This window comes from Eschrichtius robustus, chromosome 9 (assembly GCF_028021215.1).
Source record: "Eschrichtius robustus isolate mEscRob2 chromosome 9, mEscRob2.pri, whole genome shotgun sequence".
NCBI classification, from domain to species: domain Eukaryota; kingdom Metazoa; phylum Chordata; class Mammalia; order Artiodactyla; family Eschrichtiidae; genus Eschrichtius; species Eschrichtius robustus.
In genome coordinates this window covers 50,644,365-50,667,596 of record NC_090832.1, presented here as the reverse complement: position 1 = coordinate 50,667,596, position 23,232 = coordinate 50,644,365, and the positions used below count along the sequence as shown (strand labels likewise).

Genomic DNA, 23,232 nt, shown 5'->3' with positions numbered 1-23,232 from the left:
CCTTGCTCAGCACATTGTTGGAATGCAGGGTTTGGATCTAGGCCTCACAATCTTTGCATAACCCCAGTGGCAAGTTCATCCTGTTCAATTCGACATTACCAATATATTGAGGGAAAACAAAAGGCAAGTAAACCACAGAAGAACCAAATTTAGCTTTGGGGAAATTTGCTTTCTAGAAATGGCCAAAAGTCATTAAAGCTAGACGTGTTGCCATGGGTTGGGGTTGGCAAACTACAACCTATTGGCCAAAACATTCTGCTGCCTGTTTTTGTAAATAAAGTTTTATTTACAACCAGCCATGCCTATTTACAGCCATATCTGTTTGTTTATATATTGTCTATGGCTGCTCTTGCCCTATAACAGCAACAGAGTTAAGTAGTTATGGCAGAGACAGTATGACCCAAAGAACCTAAAATATTTACTGTCTGGCCCTTTACAGAAAATGTTTGCCAACTTCGGCACTATTCAAAAGCAATTAGTAATTACCTAATAGTTTTTTACCCTAAAATAAACTATTTTAGTGAAAATGAAGTCAGATTGAAAAAACCATTAACTGAGAAATTTAATGAACCAGGTTGAAGAAACATTGTGATTGCCTTTGTGGGAAAATTCACAGGTTCATTTTCTTCATCTTTGGAAATTATTCATATTCTAGATGTCTATAACTTCTTCCTGGTTCCCTTTTCTTTTGACCCCAGAATGTGGTCCAGCCCATGAAAGAGGTGTATGGAATCAACCTCTCAGATGGCCTCTCAGAAGAAGATCTCTCCATTTATTTAAGGTAAAGTATTTTCATGAGAGATTAAGGACAAATGCAAATGTAATACAATACCTTGTATCTAGTATAATGTTTAAAAATTGAAAATAGTCAACAATACAGAAGGAAGTGAATTCCACTTGGAATAAAATAGCAGCATTTAGGTCAAATTCTGAAACAATTTATATTTGGAGTTAAAGGGCCTACTTACTGCCTGAGACTCTCAGGGCCCCTCAATGATAAAAATTTATGATGCTTACATGTATTTTCACTGCCCGTAAGCTGCAAACTGAAGTTCAAATACATCTCTGCATTCCTGCATTAACAAATCCTCAAGATCAAGTACCTTCTTACAAAATGAACTTGGGATACGGACAGCTGAGGACCTTGTATTCCCTTCAGCTTGGGGTGGGAGTGGAGGCTGAGGAGGGAGAAGGAAGCAGTGATGTCGGGGCACCAATTCAGAATGTTATTGACCTTTTTTAGGAAGACCTAGCTAAAAGGAGGCGATCTGCCAAAAAGGAATTCCCTGAAATCACGGATATAATTTTGTGTGTCTGCGTGCACTTGCAAAGATTCATAGTTATCAGATTCTCAAATTAATTCCTCACCTAGAAATCCTTAAAACCCTTACGAGACCACTGTAAACGCCCCCTCAACCTAATGTATGCATTAAGAAGACTTAATTATTGCAAGTGAACATGGACCCACTTCATCTAAGTTTGGCTTATGTAAACTGTAATATAAATGAGCACTAACCTCCAGGTCTTTTTTAAGGAGGGTAGTTGTTTTGCAGAATCCATTGAACTGGATATTTTCAGCTCTCTGCTTCAAACTAGTAAGATCTGCTGTAGAATACGTGAAATATAGAAATGTACAGCATTTCTTGGCTACAGAAGCACTGGTATGACTGTGCATCACTGTCTTACTCGCAGCCAATTGAGTCATTCAGAACTCAGCCACACCCTCCTCACTGCTGGATACACAGACACGCAGTGACATTCATACACCTGTCACACTCTGTAGCTCAACTCTTTAGTAGTTGAAGTGGGCCTTCATAAGCAACATGGTCTGGAAGAATGACTTATCTGGGGTTAGTGACTGAGTAATATGACTTTATTTATTGCAGAGAGCATAAGTGTACATGTCAAGGCTGTTCACTTGCTGAAGATAAAAGTTTGGATAAGAGTAATCTAATTTAAAAGTTTTTCATAGTGCTGTACTGATTTAATAATTGGTAGTTTCTTCAGCACTTTTCCTGACTTTTAAAAAAAGCTCATAAAAACTACAAACTGCATCCCTGAGGGGAAGATGGGTGCACGTAGCACAGGCCACACTTCAGATCCAGATCAGTGATCCAATCAGTGGCCCATTGCCAGGCATCCTCTTACCTTGCCGAGCTGGCCTGGGGCGAGTCCCTTTGGTAGCTGCAAGTGGGGATTAGTGTCGTTGGAGGCTTCTCTGAGGGGGATGGGGTGGGGGGGTGCCAGTGGTGCTCAGCAGGTGGTCTCCTCAGTCCCCTCCAGCTCAGATGAAAGTACTCTTCCGAGCGGCTGGCGTAGGTATACCTGGGGATTCCTGTGGTCCTGAGGAAACCAACTCCATGCCCTGGGTGCTTAGCAACATCCTTGCTCCAGGAGATGGCTCCCTAGCCCGATCTGGCGTTTCCTTGTTGTTTGTCTCACTGCAGACATCCCCGTCCCCGCCACTACCTCACGTTTCCCCATGCTTCCTGCTGCTGTCACCCTTAGATATGCGAGGCCTTACAAGATCATCTGCCTGGCTTCAGGAACATTTTGGCTCAAGTTCTGTATCACATTTGAGTAAACAGAATGCAACAAAGTACACGTTTTGTTTCATTCCTATGTCCATGGTTACGACTTACATTTTAACCCATTCCTCCTCCTTTACTTCTCATAAACCCACTCTAACATCAGGCAGTCATTTATAAATCGAGTCTTGTGTCACATAGGGTACTCTTGTGTGCTTTTCTGACGTAAGCATATAACTGTCGTTTGAAGGCCCATATCATTTTGTGCGATCTACTGAATTTGTGGCAGGTAGTTCTTTAGCTTTGTATCTGTTATAATTTGTAGATTTGTGCAGCTGGGGCAGAGTCAACATAAACAAGACAAGAGCAGCCAGCAGTTCTGTTCCAGGTGCCCAGATGGAGTTATAAAATTGTAAGTACTAGATTAGACCTTGTTAAAAAAAAAAAAAATCTTTGTATTCATGCCATTCGGGGTGCTTTTTTTTTAAGACTTTATGAGAAAGACATTGTCTTGTCCCCAAATGAGTATAAGCACTAAAGCATCTCCTCCTGGTGTAATACCATATCCGAGGAAAACTGGGTAGCTGTGGGGATGGGGAAGAGGTTGGACGCCTTGCCTGTGCTTGAAATGCACCCTTTGGAGGTGGGACTGAAGTTGGTGGGGGTTTTCCTCCAGAAACTCTGCTCTCCAGTGGATAGCAGTGGGATGAAAAAACAGCTCTGACCCTGGACACAGGCTCCTCAAATTCAGTACAAGACCCTTGAGGGCAGGAGTGGTTTGTCTTTTCTAGCTCTGTATCTTCACCAGTTCTATTAACTTGCTGTTTAGTGAATAACTTGGAGTTTAGTAAATTCTTAAATAAATAGAACTAGGTTCATATCCTGACTTAACACTCTGCCACTTCTTGTGTTTTTTTACCTTGAGCAAGTAACTTAAGTCCTATGTGGCTCAGTTTCTTTATCTGCAAAATGGGTTAATGGTAGCACCTGCTTCATAGGAGGATGGTGAGGCTGAAATGAAAATGCATACAAAGTGCTTAGATCAGTGTCTGGAATAATCCTCAATACGTTGTGATCATCACCATTGTCCCCTTCTTCTTCATATTTATCATTGTTCTCTGCTTGTTGGGACCAAACAAAGCAAAGGTTGTGACCAGGAGTGGCTCCTGATGCCATATGCTCAGCTGAGTTTCTTCTATAAAAAGGGGTCACTGTGGCGATTAAATGAGGTAGGATATGCAAGGCATCTAGATCAGTGTCTGGCACAGAGTTGACATTTAGTAAATGTTCTCTTCCCTTTTCTTGGTACAACTTTATCAGTTTGTTTAATAAATTATTTGATAGATACTGACTGCCTGACTTCTCCATGTACTACATCTGCATGTTCCTAATTGTTAAGAGGCTACTATAGTGATCCAGGCAAAGACTGGTGCCTTAGAGAACAGTGGCTGGGAGGATTTTGGAAATGGGATGAATCTAGGAAATATTAAAAAGTGAAATAGACTGGATAGTGAAATAGTTGGATATGGGGAAAAGACCTTACCAAGGATGGCCGTTAGGTTTTTTGGAAACAATAGGTTTGATTCATTCATTCATTTAGCAAGTAGGTATTGAAAACCTATTCGGACCTGTGTTAGGACCATTGACAGCTGCCATTTATCAAGGTAAGGAGCACTGTAGGAGGAACCCGTTTGCCTTTCAAGAGGGATCAGAGTGGCCATGTTTATGAGGCAGTTGAATCAGCTGATCTGGAACTCAGAAAAGAGCCTCTGGGAATGTGAATGCATGTTGGTGATAATTAAGCCACTGGTTAAAGATGACACCACTTAGGAAAAGAGAATAACAGAGTGAGAAAAGGTCTACAGCTGAGTCTTGAGGGGATCTGAATTTAACGCTGAGGAGAGAGAGAGATGGCTAATCGGAGAAGGGGAAGGAAAACCAAGACTTTTATCACAGCCGCCTCCAAAAGGGCTACTTATCCCTTCTTTCTCTCCCCTTCACTATTTTTTTTTCTCTTTTTTAAAAAACGTATGAACTATTAACTTAGAGACAGTTTTTCTTTTGTAGGTCTAATTAGCATATGGAAGTATGAGCTTCCAAATGAACTGATATAGATGTGGCCAAAGAAGGAAAGTATTTCAATGTGTTAGTAAAGTAAGAGACTCTGTTAACCAAATTGTATTATTCAAATGATTCTTCCATTAAAATAGTATGGCACAACTTAGGAGGAGCAGGTGATGAAGTGAATGTAGCATACAAAATAAAAGGAAAACATGTTCCCGCGTTTCCTTCAACACTGTGTCTACTTTGATCTGTAATTGGTCTTGCTGTTAAGTTACTTTTCCTTTTCTTAAAACATTTAGTGTTTGCTTTTCTGAGTCTTAGCACAGATGAAAACCATGTGAATCTAGGATTTTTTTTTTTAACCTTTTCCACTTAATTAGTAAAGAATCGAACACGAGTGTGTCTTGGTGCAGCATCTTCAGCAGGATAACAAAGAGCTTGGTAGGCTCTGCATTGTGTTGTCATGGCAACTGCCCAAGAGTGTTGTTTTTTGGTTGTGTGCACATGTGCTTTAAATTGAAACTGTAACTAGGTTCTTAAAATGTCAGCTATTCAATTTTAAATTTCTAAAGCTATGCCAAAACTAAAGAGAAATTAGATTTATATGAGATCCTGGAAATTCTCATCTTATTATGTTTTGGGTTCTGGTATTTTTTTAAATATATTGATAGTAAGTTTATCTTAAGTTTATATACATATGTATCGACTCATCTCTGGACAATTCATAATCTTACCAGTTTTTCTTGAAATTATGAGGCAAACCAATACTCCTTTTCTAAATATGAGGTATACAACAACCAATGTAAAATATATTGACAGTAAACAATGGGCAAGGAGCCAGTGGATTAGGGGCTCCTGAAGCAGAGGTGCAGAAACCTGGATGGGGAGCTGGGCACGGTCACCCAAGCTCTTGCAGGACATTTCTTAGAAGCGGATGTTAAACCGCAAACTAGTCAGTGTCTGCACCGGCAGCCCAGACACTCATAGCTGTATTCTGTGTGAGTGTGACCCTCCCTTCAACTCATGCCACTCCCTAAGTGTATGGGTGGTGATTAGGGAGAAATGACATCAGCCAACATTTCCTGAGCAGTGTGTGATGGGCACTATGCTATGTACCTTAATCTGTATTAACTCAATTCTCACAATAACTCTAGGAAGTAGGTCTTAACTATCATCTTCATTTTACAGATGGGGAAAGTGAAGCACAGAGAAGTTATGTAACTTTCCCAAGGTCAAACAGCTAGCAAGTGGAGGAGCCAGGATTCAAACCCAGACGAGCTGGCTGTCCATCACTAAGCTATAAATGCCTAGTGTTACCAGCTGCTCTTACACCCACAGTGGTAAAAATACTGGGTTATTAGTGTGAACAACCCTCATTTTGATCTTCTGACATGATCTGGTTTGTAGGCAGCTCTGTATGCAGACATAATGTTTCAGCCCCAATGAGCTTGAAAATTGTTTCTAATATTTAAAGAGAATATACCTTTACTCTTTTCCTGGTACCCAGCATATTGTCCCAAATGTAGACACGCTTCCTGGGCAAGCATACTTTGCTTGACTCATAACATGATGTGGAGGTTGTTTAAGCCATCATGAGAACAGTGCTACTGCTATTTAGAGTTACTGTCATCCTAGTAAGTTGTAGGTTCTTAGAGGGCAGCCCATCTTTGTGTTCCCTGCTGCCTCCTGAATAGTACCTAAATCGAGTGCTCAGTAAATGTTTGTTGAAATGTACTGACTCTCACCCCCCACCCCTCCCATTACCATCAGAGCCTGCATGGGGCCCCATGAGCATCCCTAGAAGCCCACCTCACCCATCCTTGAACGCTTTTTAGTTCTTCCCCTGTTCTATTTCCTGCTCATAAGCCCTCTGCCCTCTCCTGCCTTCTGATAGAGGAAAAAAGTAAGCACACCAAGGTTTTAGCATTTTTTCTCTCTGTCCTGCTTCCACTTGCACCTGTGACCAAATGCAGAATGAGAAGGGCCTGCGTGGAAGGACTCGCTGTGCCAGGGAGGGCGGGGTGCTGTGCAGCCCAGCGGTGGTTTGCTGTATTCATGCCAGACCACCCTGCCCTCATTGTACACTCCCACCAGTTCTGAGGAGTTTTTAACTAAGCAGCAAGTGCCAATCAGTGTAGGTTAAAAAGAACATGAACACGCCTATTATTAGTGCCTGCTATTCCATGGTTCACCTATTCTAGGAACATGTCTCACTTGTTTAAAACTTACCTCTAAGAAGTGGTTCAAAATGTAATACATAGAGTTTGGGTAAAACGTGTCTAATTTAGGATTCTTCCAATGCAGGATGAACTAAATAAGTGTGTTTACTGTTTTAGGATCGTTAAGGTTGAGTTTATTCCCTGAGTACATCTCACAATAAGTAGCATTTACTGACCTTAGAGGGAATGCCCCTGGGAATGGGCTTCTGCTAGGGGAAGCATTTCACAAATCAGAGCATGCTGTTAACACAGTCAGAATTAGGGCACCTTTTCACACCGATGAGGTGAGCATGACACTAGGCCATGATTAGCTCAACTTTGTTGACTTTTCACCTATCGTTTTCAGTGATGAGTCCCTACATACAAGTCACTCTCTGGGGTTCCCCACCCCCGCTCCTGCCTCATTGATTTCAGCTAGTCCTCTGCAGATAACGCTGTCTTCTCTGCTGCAGGCTAAAGAAGTATTTCTGCCTTAATGGGTCACTCTTGTTATCTTTCCCAAACACCCGGGAGTACAGTCTTTAAAGGTTTAAGGATTAGAGCAGTTGGGAGGCAGTGATCAATGATTAATCAGCTAATTCCCTCCACAGGTGGGAGATGGTAGGTGACAACAATTCCTCAGCCCAAGGAAACTAGGCTGTGACCTCTTCCCTCACCCCAGAAATTACCACAGAAGTCTTTCTTTCTCTTTGATTCTGGCCTTTACTTTTCTCTCTTTAACCCTCTCCGGCTTTCCTTATAAATACTTTTCTAATTATCTTTCTGCTTTCCCCTTACTCCCTATTTCTTTTACTTTTACTTCTACTTCCTCTCTTTTCCCCTCTTTTTCTTTTGCCATTCTCTCTCCAACCCCGCCAGGGTATTTTTAGCTCTTTTTATTTTTAAATACAGTTATCTCTCCACAACACAAATTTCCTTCCTGTATTTTCAGACAGTGCTTTCTAGATTGTAATCCTGGACTCATTAGTGGGCCATGAAATTAATTTAGTAGGCCTCCACGTAACAAAATGAAACAAAACTGAACTGAATCCAGTAGAAGGCTCCAGTGCATGGCACATAGTATGGTTAAGTCTTGTTTCATGAAATTTTATTTCTGTACATAAATATAGCATTGTGTACCAATTTGCCATGCAAAGTGCATTTCTCACTGTGGATAACAGTCACAGGTTGGATTTATATGAATGCACCTTTTCTGAAACCACATAAATTAAAAATCTTAACTCTGTTCCTTATATCTAGGCACTTAATGAATGTTTGTTGATTGAATGAAAATATGTGTGAATGATTCCTGTTGAGAATAATTAGGCAAAGAGAAGAGAGAGGTCACGAAGAAAAGGCGTCAGGAACCGATGAGGGGTTTCTGTGCTGTATCCAAAGTGGGTAAAATAAATGCAGGCCTTGGAAAATACACCCTTGTTACTCACAGTGAATTGAGAGCTGGGATGACCAAACAAGGGAAGGAGGTGGCAGGAAGCTACAGCTGAAAGTCAAAATGAAAAGCTGTTAGATAGATGGATAAAGGAAAAACAGAAAAAAGTTGAATGCCTCTTTGTTTGAATATTATCTACAATAGCACTATGTATACTATGTAAAACAAGAAAATTTAATGCAACAGGGTGAATTTTTTGTACCTTTCAGAGTAGGCTATCCTGACAGGTTTCTAGCATATAAGGAATAATAAATGGAAATTTAATTGTAGGTACGTGTGTAATTAATGTATCTAAAATGACTTTGATATTTTAAAAATTTAGTATATTGACTATTTTTTTTTTGGTGACTACAAAGCATACCATTTATGGGGATTCCGTAGGTTCACATGAGGACTTGAGTACCTCCCCTTAATATGGGTTTTTCTTTTTTTCCAAGAACCTAGCTAGCACTTCTATAAGGTAAGGTATACTTACCTTCTAGGTAAGGCATTATAGGCATTAAATGACAGGTATTTATTGACTGTTCACTATATTCCAGGTTGGGTGTACATACAGTAATACACAGTTGAGTGAGATATAGTCCCTGCCTCTGAGGGTTTACATTGACCTGGGGGCGGGGGGTGGGGCGGTCAGTGATTCCAGGTGTAGGAGGTGCTGTGAAGGTGTTAGCAGAGGAGGCTCTGGGGGTGCAGAGAAGAATCCAAATCAGACAGATTCCTGGGCAAGCTGACCCTCAGGCTAAATTCTAAGGGAAAAATGGAGTTGCCCGGTTGAAGAAGGCAGAGAGGGCAGAGGGTCAAGACCACACACCGCTTTTGGAGACCCATGTGGAATTCTGTGTCTAGTGCAAGGGGATTGTCAGCAAGGAGGCCAGAGAGACAGACCGGCAGGAACAAGATCAGAAAGAGATGCCTAAGTGAGAGAGAGTGACCCTTGTCCTAGAAGCCTGTTTTAATCAGGGGAGTGATAAAGGTCACTCTGGAAATAGCATGGAGAATGGATTGGAGAGAGATAAACAGCATATCTGTTGGAAACATCAGGACAAGAAAGTGATTGGAGTCTGCTTGCTATTGGCAGTTGAAATAAAGAAAGGGATTTATTTCGTAAAGGTAGACTCTGTAGGGCTTGGTAAATTTTGGTAATGGATTAGATGTGAGGAATGTGTTAGAGGCAGGAGTTTTCTAGCTTAGTTGAGTAGATCTGGTTACCAGGATTGGAAGTACATGACAAACGTTAAGTTTGGGAGCTAAGGTCGTTCGTTTGCGACAATAATAGGGTCAAGATGATTTGTCTGGGGCTCAAGAGGTTTTAGATTAGAGAGATTCAGTAATTTTGTGGGGGTTTTTCTGCTCTTGATTTAAAAAGCAAGTAAGTTAAATTTTGTATCTTTCTCTAATGGGGGTCTAAGTTAAATAGGTTATTATACATGGTTTTTAAATTTTCTTGAGATCCACGGTCCGATTAAAAGGAAAAAAATCCTTCAATTACTGATAGAGATGAATTTATTAGGGTTTTAAATGTATTTTTAGCCCATAAAGCACTGACTTATTTTTTTTACATGAGCAAGCAGGTTAATCCTGGGGGAACAGATTTGCATATCTGATACAGCCATGTGAGGGTTATTACTCATTGGTTTTCTTAGCTCTGCATACAAGAATCACATTTTGTAACTGTTTAACCTTTTGTTATTTTGTTAGTTTACCAATTATCATCAATTCTGTGTATGGAAGGTGAGTGGGATGGTTTCGGGCAGATACAGTGGTTATTGAGCCTTGTGCTATGTCACCGTGCCTTCCTGACAGCCTTTCCTTTTGCACAGTGATGATGTGTGCCCAGGTATGATGTATTCATTGCCCTTGTCTTCTCTGAGCTTATGCAAGAAGTCTTTCCAGTTAAGATAAAATTTGGGTTGAAATACAACAAAAACCCTTTTAATTTTATATTTAAATGTAGGTCTGTCATCCTACGTGTGACTCAGAACCCCTTGGGGCTTTTACACATGATTTTAAAAATAAAGTACGTATCCCATCAAGTCCTAATTGTGTTTAAAATCCACCAACAGGCATCAATAGTCTTTAAATGTTGTATCATAATTTTCTGTGGTTAACATTTTAGTATTATTATTCATTTTCCTTATGGTTTTATGAAGAAATTTGAAGAATACTACCATGCAAATCAATTACATTATATTTTCAAAATTAAAGGTGCGCTCATATTTTGTAATCACCCTTCTTCCATCCCTCCCAATTTATGGGAACAGAAAGTCCTTGGTTAAAAAAAAAAGAAAAAAAAACCCCACTATGTGGTATTTTTAATCTGAAATTAATTTAAAAAAAACTGTTACTTGAGGCAAGGCTTAACTGCCTTTGGGTCCCCAGTCCCTAGCATAATACCTTGTGTGCAGTAAGCATTAAATAAATTATGAATGAATAATATTTTTTTTTTTTTTAAAAAGGACCCTGTCCTCCAAATATCAGGGATCTCTTTTTTTTTTTTTTTTAATTTATTTATATTTATTTTTGGCTGTGTTGGGTCTTCGTTTCTTTGCGAGGGCTTTCTCCAGCTGTGGCGAGCGGGGGCCACTCCTCATCGCGGTGCGCGGGCCTCTCACTATCGCGGCCTCTCCCGTTGCGGAGCACAGGCTCCAGACGCGCAGGCTCAGTAGTTATGGCTCACGGGCTTAGTTGCTCCGCGGCATGTGGGATCCTCCCAGACCAGGGCTCGAACCTGTGTTCCCTGCATTGGCAGGCAGATTCTTAACCACTGCACCACCAGGGAAGCCCATGAATAATATTTGATATTCAGTAGTTTTACCTCTTTAAGGAATATCATGCAGTAGTTAAGTGTGAGGGAGGAAAAGGGAGAAATGTGTTAACAAATTGAAGCAAACGGCAAGACAAATGATAAATATTTGTAAGTTTTTATTTCACTATAGTATATTTTCAGTTTTAGATGTAATAACACAGAGTTCTTGGCAGGTCTCTCATGATTTTCTCAATTGACAAACCATTGATGTCCTTATTAGTTAATTTATACATTATGTTAGTAGGACAGGCTAAAATAGGATCATGATTTTCTTTTTAAATTTAATTTTGTCCAGCTTTATTAAGATATAAGTGACATATAGCATGTGTAAGTTTAAGGTGTACAATGTAATGATTTGATATCTGTATATACTGCAAAATGGTCACCATAATAAGGTTAGTTAATACAACCATCACCTCACCTAGTTAAAATTGTGTGTGTGTGGGGGGGGGGGGTGGGAACTTTTCAAATCTATTCTCTTAGCAACTTTCAATACACAATACAGTATTATTAACTATAGTCACCATGCTGTACATTGCATCTCCAGAACTTATTTATCTTATGAGTTTGTACCTTTTGACCACCTTCACTCATTTCCCCTATCCCTCACCCCCTGTCTCTGGCAACTACCTACCAATCTGTTCTGTTTCTGAGTTCAGTTTTTGTTTTTGTTTTTGTTTTTGTTTTGGAGGGGGTGGTTAAGATTCCACCTATTAGTGAGATCATATGGTATTTGTTTTTGTCTGTCTGACTTACCTCACTGAGGCATAGTGCCCTCAAGGTCCATCCATTTAACAAAAGGCAAGATTTCCTTCTTTTTTTTTTTTATAGCTAAATATTCTTTGTGTATATATAACACATCTTTATCCATTCATCCATTGATGGACACTTAGGTTGCTTTCATGTCTTGTCTATTGTAATTAATGTTGCAATGAACAGGGGCGTGCATATATCTTTTTGAGTTAGTGTTTTTGTTTTCTTCAAATAAATAGCCAGAATTGTGATTGCTGAATCATATGGTAGTTCTATTTTGAATTTTTAGGGGAACCTCCATACTGTTTTCCATAGTGGCTGCACCAATTTATATTCCCATTAATATGTACAAGGGTTCCCTTTTCTCCACATTCTCGCCAGCACTTATCTCCTTTTTTTTTTTTTATAAATTTATTTATTTATTTACTTTTGGCTGCATTGGGTCTTTGTTGCTGTGTGCAGGCTTTCTCTAGTTGTGGTGAGTGGGGGCTACTCTTTGTTGTGGTGTGCGAGGGCTTCTCATTGTGGTGGTTTCTCTTGTGGCAGAGCAGGGGCTCTAGGCACATGGGCTTCAGTAGTTGTGGCTCACAGGCTCTAGAGTGCAGGCTCAGTAGTTGGGGCACATGGGCTTAGTTGCTCTGCAGCATGTGGGATCTTCGTGGACCAGGGCTCGAACCCGTGTCCCCTGCATTGGCAGGTGGATTCTTAACTACTGCACCACCAGGGAAGCCCTATCTCTTCTTTTTGATAATATTTTAATAGGTGTGAGGTGATATCTCATCATGGTTTTGATTTTCATTTCCCTGATGATTAGTGATGTTGAGCACCTTTTCATGTTCCTGTTGGCCGTTTGTGTGTCTTCTTTGGAAAAATATCTGTTCAAGTCCTTTGCCCATTTTTTAGTTGGATTATTTGTTTTTGTGCTATTGAGTGGTATGAGTTCCTTATATTATTTTGGCTATTAACCCCTTATGAGATAACGTGGTTTGCAAATATTTTCTCATTCCATAGGTTGCCTTTTCATTTTGTTGATCACTTCTTTTACTGTACAGAAGCTTTTTAGTTGGATATAGCCCCATTTGCTTATTTTTGCTTTTGTTGCTTGTGCTTTTGGTGTCATATCCATAAAATCATTGACAAGACCGATATCAAGGAGCTTTTCTCCTATGTTTTATTCTAAGAGTTTCATGGTTTCAGGCCTAACATTTAAGTCTTTAATCCAATTCTGCTTATGTGTGTGATGTAAGAAAGGGGTCCATTTTCAATTGTTTTTGGATGTGAATGTCCAGTTTTCCGAGCATTATTTACTGAAGAGATTATCTTTTCTCCATTGACTATTCTTGGCTCCCTGGCCAAATGTTACTAGACTGTGTATGGATAGGTTTATTTCTGAGCTCTCAATTCTGTTCCATCAGCCTATGTGTCTGTTTTTATGCCAGTACCATACTGTTTTGGTTATCATAGCTTAGTAATATGGTTTGAAATCAGGAAGTGTGATGCCTCCAGTTTTGTTTTTTTAAAAAATATTTATTTATTTATTTGGCTGCGCCAGTTCTTAGTTGCAGCATGTAGGATTGTCATTGCTGTGTGGGGGATCTTTTAGCTGTGGCATGTGAGCTCTTAGTTGTGGCATGTGGAATCTAGTTCCCTGACCAGGGATCGAACCTGGGCCCCCTGCATTGGGATCCTGGAGTCTTAACCACTGGACCACAGGGAAGTCCCGATGCCTCCAGTTTTGTTTTGTTTTTTTTAATTCTTCTTTCTCAGGATTGCTTTGGCTTTTTGGGATCTTCTGTGGTTCCATAAAAAATTTTGAATCATTTATTTCTATAAAAAATGCCATTGGAATCTTAACAGAGATTGTAATGAATCTATAATTACTTTTTAACATTATTTATTCTTCCAGACCATGAACACTGGATACTTTCCATTGAATTATGTTTTCTTCAGTTTCTTTCATCAGTGTCATGTAGTTTTCATTGTACAGCTCTTTTACCTCCTTGGTTAAATTTATTCCTAAGTACTTTATTGTTTTTGATGCTATTGTAAAGGGGATTGTTTTATATCTTTTTCAGATAATTCATTGTTAGTGTATAGAAACTTAACTGGTTTTTTGTATCTTGATTTATTATCCTGCAAATTTACTGAATCCATTTATCAGTTTTTTCCTGGAGTTTTTAGGATTTTCTATCTATATATCAACTGCAAATAGAAGTAATTTTACTTCATCCTTTCTGATTTGGATCCCTTTTACTCCTTTTTCTTGCCTTATTGTTCTGGCTAGGATTTTCAGTACTGTGTTGAATAGGAGTGGTGAGAGTGGGCACCCTTGTCTTGTTCCTGATCTTAGAGAAAAATCTTTCAACCTTTTATCATTGAGTCTGTTAGCTGTGGGCTTGTCATATATGGTCTTTATTATGTGGAGGTATGTCCCTTCTGTGCAGAACTTGAGAGTTTTTATCATGAATGGATGTTGAATTTTGTCACATGCATCTATTGAGATGTCATGTGATTTTTGTCTTTCATTCTATTAATGTGATGTATCACATTTATTGATTTGCATATGTTGAACCATCCTTGCATTCCAAGGATGAATCCCACTTGATCGTGGTGTATAATAACTTTAATGTACTGTTGAATTTGATTTGCTAGCGTTTTGTTGAGAATTTTTGTACCTATATTCATTGAGGATATCAGCCTGTAGTTTTCTTTTCTCGTAATGTCCTCATCTGGCCTTGGTATCAGGGTAATGCTGGCCTCATAAAATGAGTTTGGGAGTGTTCCCTCTTCAATTTTTTAGAAGTGTTTGAGAGATTGGTATTAATTCTTCTGTAAATTTTTGGTAGAAATCACCAGTGAAACCATCTGGTCCTGGGCTTTGCTTTGTTGGGAGGTTTTTATTACTGATTCAATCTTCTTACTCATTATTAGTTCATATTTTCCATTTCTTCATGATTCAGCCTTGGTAGGTTGTATGTTTCTAGGAATTTATCCAGTTCTTCTAGAGTGTCCAGTTTGTTGGTGTATATCAATTGTTTATAGTTATCTTGTATGATGAGCCTTTGTATTTCCATGATATCAGTTGTAATGTCTCCTCTTTCATGTATAATTTTATTGATTTTGGTCCTCTTTTCTCCTTGGTTATTATAGCTGAAAATTTATGTGTTTTGTTTATATTTTCAGAGAACCAGCCTTTGGTTTTGTTAATCTTTTCCATTATTTTCCTATTCTCTATTTCATTATTTCTGCTTTAATCTTTATTATTTCCTATCTTCTGCTAACTTCTGGTTTAGTTTGTTCTTTTTCTAGTTCCTTGAGGTGTAAAGTTAGATTGAGGTCTTTCTTTTTTCTCGATAAATGTGTTTCTGTCTGTAAACTTGCCTCTTAGAACTTCTTTTGCTGCATCCCATGAGTTTTTTGGTATGTTAGTTTATATTCTTGTTTGTCTCAAGATATTTTTTACTTCCCTTTTGATTTCTTCTTGATCCATTGGCTGTTCAGGAGTGTGTTGTTTAATTTACATGTCTTTGTGAGTTTTTCAGCTTTTCTCCTGTTATTTTTAGTTTCATTCCATTGTGGTCAGAAAAGATAACTTGAGGTAATTTCTGTCTTTTGAATTTGTTGAGAGTTGTTTTATGACTTGTCATATCATCTAGCCATGAAAATGTTCCATGTGCTCCTGAGAAGAATGTATATTCTGCTGCTGTTGGATGGAATGTTCTGTATATGTTTCTTAGGTATATTTGTTTAATAGTGTTCAAATCCTGTTTTTTATTTTCTGTCTGGATTATCTATCCATTATTGAGAGCAGGGTATTAATGTCCCCTACTATTATTGTATTGCAGTTTATTTCTCCTTTTAGTATTTGCTTTACATATTTAAGTGCTCCGATGTTGGATGCATGACTATTTACAATTTTTGTGTCTTCTTGGTGGATTAACTCCCTTTATCATTGTATAATGACTTTCATCATCTCTTTTGACCATTTTTAACTTAAATTCTGTTTGATATAGGAATAGTGACTTCTGCTTTCTTTTGGTCACCAATTGCTTGAAATATCTTTTTCCATCCCTTCACTCTCAGTCTTTGTGTGTCCTTAAAGCTTAATTGCGCTTCTTGGTAGGCAGCATATCATTGGATCTTCTTTTTTAATTTATTCAGCCACTCTGTGTCTTTTGATGGGAGAATTTAATCCATTTACATTTAAAGAAATTATTCATAGGTAAGGACTTACTATTGCCATTTTGTTCATTGTTTTGTAGATCTTTTGTTCCTTGCTTCCTCTCTTGCTGTCTTCCTCTGTGATTTGATGACTTTTTGTAGCAATATACTTTGACTCCTTTATCACAGTCTTTTTTGTGTCTACTACAGATTTTTCCGTGTGGTTACCACGAGACTTACAGAAGATATATTTGCAGCATCCTATTTTAAGGTGATCATAACTTCAACAGCATGCAGAAACTTTATACTTTTACATCTCCCCTGCCACACGTTATGTGGCAGTAGGTTACTGATGGTATGATTTACACCTTTTTAATATTATATACCCAATAACAAATTATTCTAGTTATGGTTACTTTTAATACTTTTTTTTTAACTTTTAAACTAGAGTTGCATGCAAATTATGCACCACCATTACAACATTAGAGAATCTGACTTTGACTATATATTTATATTACCAGTGAGATTTACACATTCATATGTTTTCACAGTGTTAATTAGTATCCTTTTATTTCCACTGCCCAGCGAGCTCCCTGGCCAGACAGGGCCACCAGCTCAGCTCTGCAGATGCAAAGAGCCTCTGGCTGGGATCTGTGTTCAGTTGTAGCTGCAGGGAGGAATATGTTCTGCCAGGATTTGAGTGCTGATTACTGTAAGCCCTGCCCCCCTTCTCCATTTCTCTCTGATTCTCCATGATCAAGCTCCAGAGATTGCCCCAGTGATTCCTGTGAGGTGAGACCCAAGTGGAACCCCTGGGAAGTACCCTGCAGGGCTGGGGGAGCTGGATGTTTACTTTGGGCTCTTTCCCCCACTGTAGAAACTATAGACCTGGGGGCCCTCTTGTGTGGCCTTGTGACTATCCAGGGGATGAGCAGTGCAGTCAGAGTGTAGCCATTCCTCTTATTCTTCTAATGCTTTCCTTCTTGGTCTCTGTGGGTCCGGGGGTGGGGGGTGCTTCCACTTCACCCCCTGGATTCTGGGATTTTCACAATGGTGACTTGTCTAAGGATAGTTGCTAGTTGGTTTTCTTGTGAGGGGGATGATGTTGGGGACAACCTACATTGCCATCTTGATCCATGATTTTCTTATTTTCAGTTCAAATTGCTGAAGCTCTTCAAAAGAATTCCTTGATCAACATGCCTAGAATTGAATCAAGATTTCTTGATTTCCATTTGCCTATTGTTTCTAAATACATGAAACCCTAAAAGTTTTGCTTTCTTTTTGTATTTAACTTACTCTTAGAATCTTACAATTTAAAAAAATTATGGCAGTTTGATCTCAGTTGGAAAGAAGGGAAATTTTTACATTTAAAAAAATCTTCCTTCTCAAACCCACTTTCCATTTGCTTGCAAAAACACTCTTTATAAGATGGTTTACATCCATTAGTAAAGGGTCACAGTTTCTATTCTGTATGTGTGATGTCACCAAAACACTAATTAAGCCCCAGAATATCTGAATAAAATGTATCCTGTCCTTATGCAGGAAAAAAGAGGACTTGAGACTATCTTGACTTTCTTAACCATTTTGTCTTACTATTTATAATTGTGTTAGAAGTTCATTACTTAATGTCAAAATTAAGTCAGTGCTTTTTAAGCATTGTACATCAAAATAATATCTCTTTAAAGATAAAACTCTTTCAGGCTTATTTCAAAAGATGAATAGCTAAATTGGTAGTTCATTTATCATGTGGTTAGAAAATAGGAAAGTAAATTGACTAGTTAATATGTTCGGATACATTTACTTTCAGTAATAGAGAGCTAGGAAAAAAAATTCTGATAATCTCAGAAACGTCAGTAAATGTTTAGATAAAGAGCAAAAATATAATTTTAGGTATCTTTTTGGGAACTCAAAATTATATTTGAAGCTTCTCAGACCAATAACTTTGTCCTTTATACTGTCTTCTACTCATTATTACTCTTACTTGTCCAAAGATTTTGCTTTTACTTATTTCAAACAGTTTTAACACAGTAGGTATTATTCTTCTTGGATTTTCTCATGCTGTAACAAAATCAGTTATTGGTTTATTTATATATCATGTAGATGATATAATTAAATTGAATTTATTGTTTACTAGTTTATTATTTCATTTTAGTGTTTAATTTGTTTTTACATATGGAATCTTGGATATTTCCCAACAGTCTCATCATGAGAAAATCAATTGGTGTCATCTGAATTCTTCACATACTTCTTTCCTCCCAAAAGCCATCTGTAATGGCTTCTAGAGATACATAGATAACAGTCAGATTTGTGTGGAAAGGTGCAAGACAGCATTCTCAGAATGTCCCATTCGTGTACACATGTGTGTTTAGCATATTAGGACTGTGAAATTTGGGAACTGGAAGATGTTTAGGGGTCACTGGACTCAGTCCCCTGATTTTCTAAGAAAACAAGGCCTGGAGAGGGTCTGTGGCTCATTCAGAGTTACAGAACTCTTAAGTGATAAAGCTGGGACTCAACTTCATTTCTTTGGGACTTAAACCCAAAGTCCAGTAACATGATAGCCTGAGCCAGGCAGCTGGAATTTCTCCAACCCATACTCCTATTGGGTGCAGCTAAAAGTGGGGGAGCCTCCCACAGGCAGCATGGACAGTAACAAATAGTGACAACTAGCACCTCGCCACCAAAGGAAGAAAAAGACAACACTGAAAAGCATAAAGCAGTGAGGCTCAAAATGTGGTTTGCAAACTCCTGAGGAGTCCTCCAGCCCCCACTGAGTCAAGTCCTTCTCTGGCCTGGCTCCTATAATGAATGCACCTCCATCCCAGGCAGGCTTTCAGCATTGGATCGGACATATGAGGGAAGGGGCGAGGGCCTGGGAAGGGGGTGGGTGGGGGGAGGAAGGCCAGTTAATGAAGCAATAAAAATTATTAAGTAAGTATCAACCCTTAAATGTATGTCTTTCTAGTATTCTTTGGGGCAAAATGGGAGATACACATAAAAGACTTCTGTTGTATATCAAAATATGATGGTTGTCAAGGAAAAGCACATGTGAGAGCTGAGCTCATCACTTTTTTCACAGAACACCAATTAAAATAATGACTGACTGACAAACTATGGTTCTTCAGACGAGTATTTGGCAGACACTTTTTCAAAAATGAACAGAGTAAGCCTGTCACTTCAAGAAAAACAATTGCAAGTATTTGTTACAAGTGATAAAGTTAGATATTTCAAGCCAAAATCAGAATTTTGGAAAACTTATATCCACCATCATTAGCAATACTTACTTAAAGGTTTTTCTGGTGAGATTGGTAACGATCTTAACAAATGTGATTTTTTTTTGATATTGTGTAATGAAATGTCTTACATTTGGAAGATCTTCATAACTCAGTCAATATTGTCCAAATGACCAATGCATGCTATTAAAAAAATCATCCATGAATAAGAAAACCCATTCCAAGTGTAAGACAGACCAATGGGTTTTAAGATAAAAGCACATGAAAAGTTCATTGACGTGATTTCAGATTCTACACTGCAACTAACCTTTAAGAAATTTGTCAAGTTTTGCTGTAGCATCAAAGAAAAATATCCTCAATTATCTGGGAAGACTATTAAAATACTTCTTTCTTTTCCAATTACATGTCTCTGTGAAGTCAGATTTTCCTCATTATACTTCAGCCAAAACAATGTATTATGACTGATTCAGCCAGAAGCAGATTTGAGAATTCAGTTGTTTTCTCTTATACCAGACATTGAAGAGGTTTGCTAACATGTAAAAAACATCACTTCCTTTTAAATTTTCTTTTGTTTTGGAAAATATTTTTCATTAAACTATTTATGTTTAATATTTATTAGGTTTTGTATTGTTACTTTTTAAAATTTATTTATTTATTTATTTATTTTTGGCTGCGTTGGGTCTTTGTTGCTGCACGTGAGCTTTCTCTAGTTGCGGCGAACAGGGGCTTACTCTTCTCTGTGGTGCACAGGCTTCATATTGTGGTGGCTTCTCTTGTTGTGGAACACGCTCTAGGTGTGCAGGCTTCAGTAGTTGTGGCTCTCGGGCTCTAGAGCATAGGCTCAGTAATTGTGGCACATGGGCTTAGTTGCTCCATGGCATGTGGGATCTTCCCAGACCAGGGCTCAAACCCATGTCCCCTGCATTGGCAGGCAGATTCTTAACCACTGCACCACCAGCGAAGTCCCTATTATTGTTACTTTTAAGTGAATTAATAGATTTTAAAAATTTCTCATACAGTAAATATCAGTAGCTATAACCCAATAAACCAAAGCTTTTTGGGATCCTAAATAATGCTTTTAAGAGTATAAAGGGGTCCTGAGACTAAAAAGGTGTAGAATATTTGACTGTTTATGTCCGTATGCAGCACTAAGGCAACCAAGGCATTACTACATTATAGCTTTGTTCAGTCCTTACCAGAGGAGTGATATTCCTGACCAGTTGAAGAAATGTTTCTTTTCTATAGTTTTGTTTGTTTGTTTAAGGAATTAAGGAAGCAAATAGTTCTGAGACCCCCTGATTCATTGGTTCCTTTATTCACTTGCTCACTCCTTCATTCAATGGCTTTTTTCACAGAACTAGAACAAAAAGTTTTCAAATTTGTATGGAAACACAAAAGACCCCAAATAGCCAAAGCAATCCTGAGAAAGAAAAACGGAGCTTGAGGAATCAGGCCCCTGACTTCAGACTATACTACAAAGCTACAGTTATCAAAACAGTATGGTACTGGCACAAAAACAGACATATAGGTCAATGGAACAGGATAGAAAGCCCAGATATAAACCTACACATCTATGGCCAATTAATCTATGACAAAGGAGGCAAGAATATACAATGGAAAAAAGACAGTCCCTTCAATAAGTGGTGCTGGGAAAACTGGACAGCTGCATATAAAAGAAAGGGAATGTTCTAATTTCAAACACCATACACAAAAATAAACTCAAAATGGATCAAAGACCTAAATGTAAGACTGGACGCTATAAAACTCCTAGAGGAAAACATAGGCAGAATGCTCATTAACATAAATTGCAGTAATATCTTCTTTGATCCATCTCCTAGAGTAAACAATAAAGTAAACAAGTGGGACCTAATTAAACTTAAAAGCTTCTGCACAGCAAAGGAAACCATAAACAAAATGAAAAGACAACCCACAGAATGGGAGAAAATATTTGCAAACAAAGCGACCGACAAGGGATTAATCTCCAAAATATACAAACAGCTCCATATCAAAAAAAACAACCTGTGGCTCCATATCAAAAAAACAAACAACCCGATCAAAAAATGGGCAGAAGATCTAAATAGACATTTCTCCAAAGGAGACATACAGATGGCCAAAAAGCACATGAAAAGATGCTCAACATCAATAACTATCAGAGAAATGCGAATCAAAACTACAATGAGGTATCACCTCACACCAGTCAGAATGGACATTACTTAAAAAATCGACAAATAATGCTGAAAAGGGTGTGGAGAAAAGGGAACCTTCCTACACCGTTGGTGGGAATGTAAATTGGTACAACCACTGTGGAGAACAGTATGGAAGTTCCTTAAAAAACTAAAAATAGAACTACCGTATGATCCAGCAATCCCACTCCTGGGCATATACCCTGAGAAAACCATAATTCGAAAAGATACACGCACCCAAAGTTCAGAGCAGCACTATTCACAATAGCCAAGACATGGAAGCAACCTAAACGTCCATGGACAGAGGAATGGATAAAGAAGATGTATATATATACCATAAGTTTATTACTCAACCATAAAAGAGAATGAAATAACGCCATTTGCAGCAACATGGATGGACCTAGAGATCATACTAAGTGAAGTCAGATAGAGAAAGACAAATATCATATGATATCACTCATGTGGAATCTAATTTTTAAAAAAAATGATACAAATCAATTTTTTTTTACAAAACAAACAGACTTACAGAAAACAAATTTATGGTTACCAAAGGGGAAATGTTGGGAGGAGGGAAAAATCAGGAGCTTAGGATGAACATACACACACACTGCTATTTATAAGATAGATAACCAGCAAGGACTTACTGTAGAACACAGGGAACTCTATTCAGTATTCTGTGATAACCTATATGAGAGAAGACTCTGAAAAAAAAAATGAATATATGTATATGTATAACTGAATCACTTTGCTGTACACCTGAAACTAACACAACATTGTAAATCAACTACAATAAAATTAAAAAATTACATAGAGTGCTTATTGTATTGCGGAAGTCACAGGGAAGGATACAAATATGCACTAGAATGTTGCCTGTTTAATCATAACAGATGGTCTTCCTCCTGCATTGCACACACTGAAAGCCCCAAGGGGTATAAGAGCCAAACTGTTTTTTCACTCATAGAATAAATTGTTTAATGCCTTCGGCAAAGAGCCCTTGCCACAAAGCTCATTAGTGAACAGTTACATCATGAAAGTTCTCTCTCATCTCATTAAAATATAAAATTGATTCAGAAGTGAGAACATATACTCACAAATATGTTCTGCAAAAGACAAGTCTTTGTCTCAGGGAAGATGCTTGTGGGCCTGGCTGGCTGTGATTGTTGCAGTTCCCTCAGTATCAGAAAGAGCGTGATGCAGAGAAGCAGTCTGTTAAGAACAGAAAGACTGCCATGAGAGATGAGATCATGTTCTCTGAATACCCAAGGGCATGCTTACATTTTACTTTTCAGATAAGATGCTTAGAAAGGCTTTATTTACTTAAACCAAGCTGCTAAAATTTTGCAGACCTTTCTCATGTGCAGGCTTGGTTAATTTTTCATGTCACATGAAGTGTTGAGATAGCTGGGAGTATTTATCTCAGAGCATAGAATCATGTGATCATTCCCTCAAGTAATACTTGAATTACCGTCCAGTGAAGCAGGGCTTTTTCAAGTTGTTTTGGGATCAATAAGTGGAACATATAGGGAGGAAGATTTAGGGTCACTGAAGAGAAAACCTTTTCAACAATTAGAGCTATCAACAATGACATGTATGGATGGACCTAGAGACTGTCATACAGAGTGAAAAAAGAGAAAAACAGATATCGTATATTAACATATATATATGTGGAATCTAGAAAAATGGTACAGATGAACCGGTTTGCAAAGCAGAAATAAGAGACAACAGATGTAGAGAACAAACGTATGGACACCAAGGGGGGAAAGCGGGATGGGGGTGGTGGTGGTGGGATGAATGGGGAGATTGGGATTGACATGTATACACAAATATGTATAAAATAGATAACTAATAAGAACCTG

The 23,232-nt window shown here is 38.4% G+C and overlaps 1 protein-coding gene across 4 annotated transcripts in view; it reads left to right on the top strand.

Moving 5' to 3' along the window:
• The window catches only part of FIG4 (FIG4 phosphoinositide 5-phosphatase), a 129,886-nt gene that overhangs the window by 87,030 nt on the left and 19,624 nt on the right, over positions 1-23,232 (top strand). Inside the window, exons 21-25 of one of the 4 annotated variants that reach the window (XM_068551404.1) lie at positions 699-781; positions 2,854-2,940; positions 16,171-16,231; positions 16,546-16,752; positions 17,116-17,197. In XM_068551404.1, coding sequence (XP_068407505.1) covers positions 699-781; positions 2,854-2,940; positions 16,171-16,231; positions 16,546-16,716 — 402 coding nt within the window. In that variant the 3' untranslated portion in view covers positions 16,717-16,752; positions 17,116-17,197. Of the gene's footprint in view, positions 1-698; positions 782-2,853; positions 2,941-16,170; positions 16,316-16,545; positions 16,753-17,115; positions 17,206-23,232 lie in introns of those variants that run through there. The other 3 variants (XM_068551403.1, XM_068551405.1, XM_068551406.1) reach the window with 3 other exon arrangements.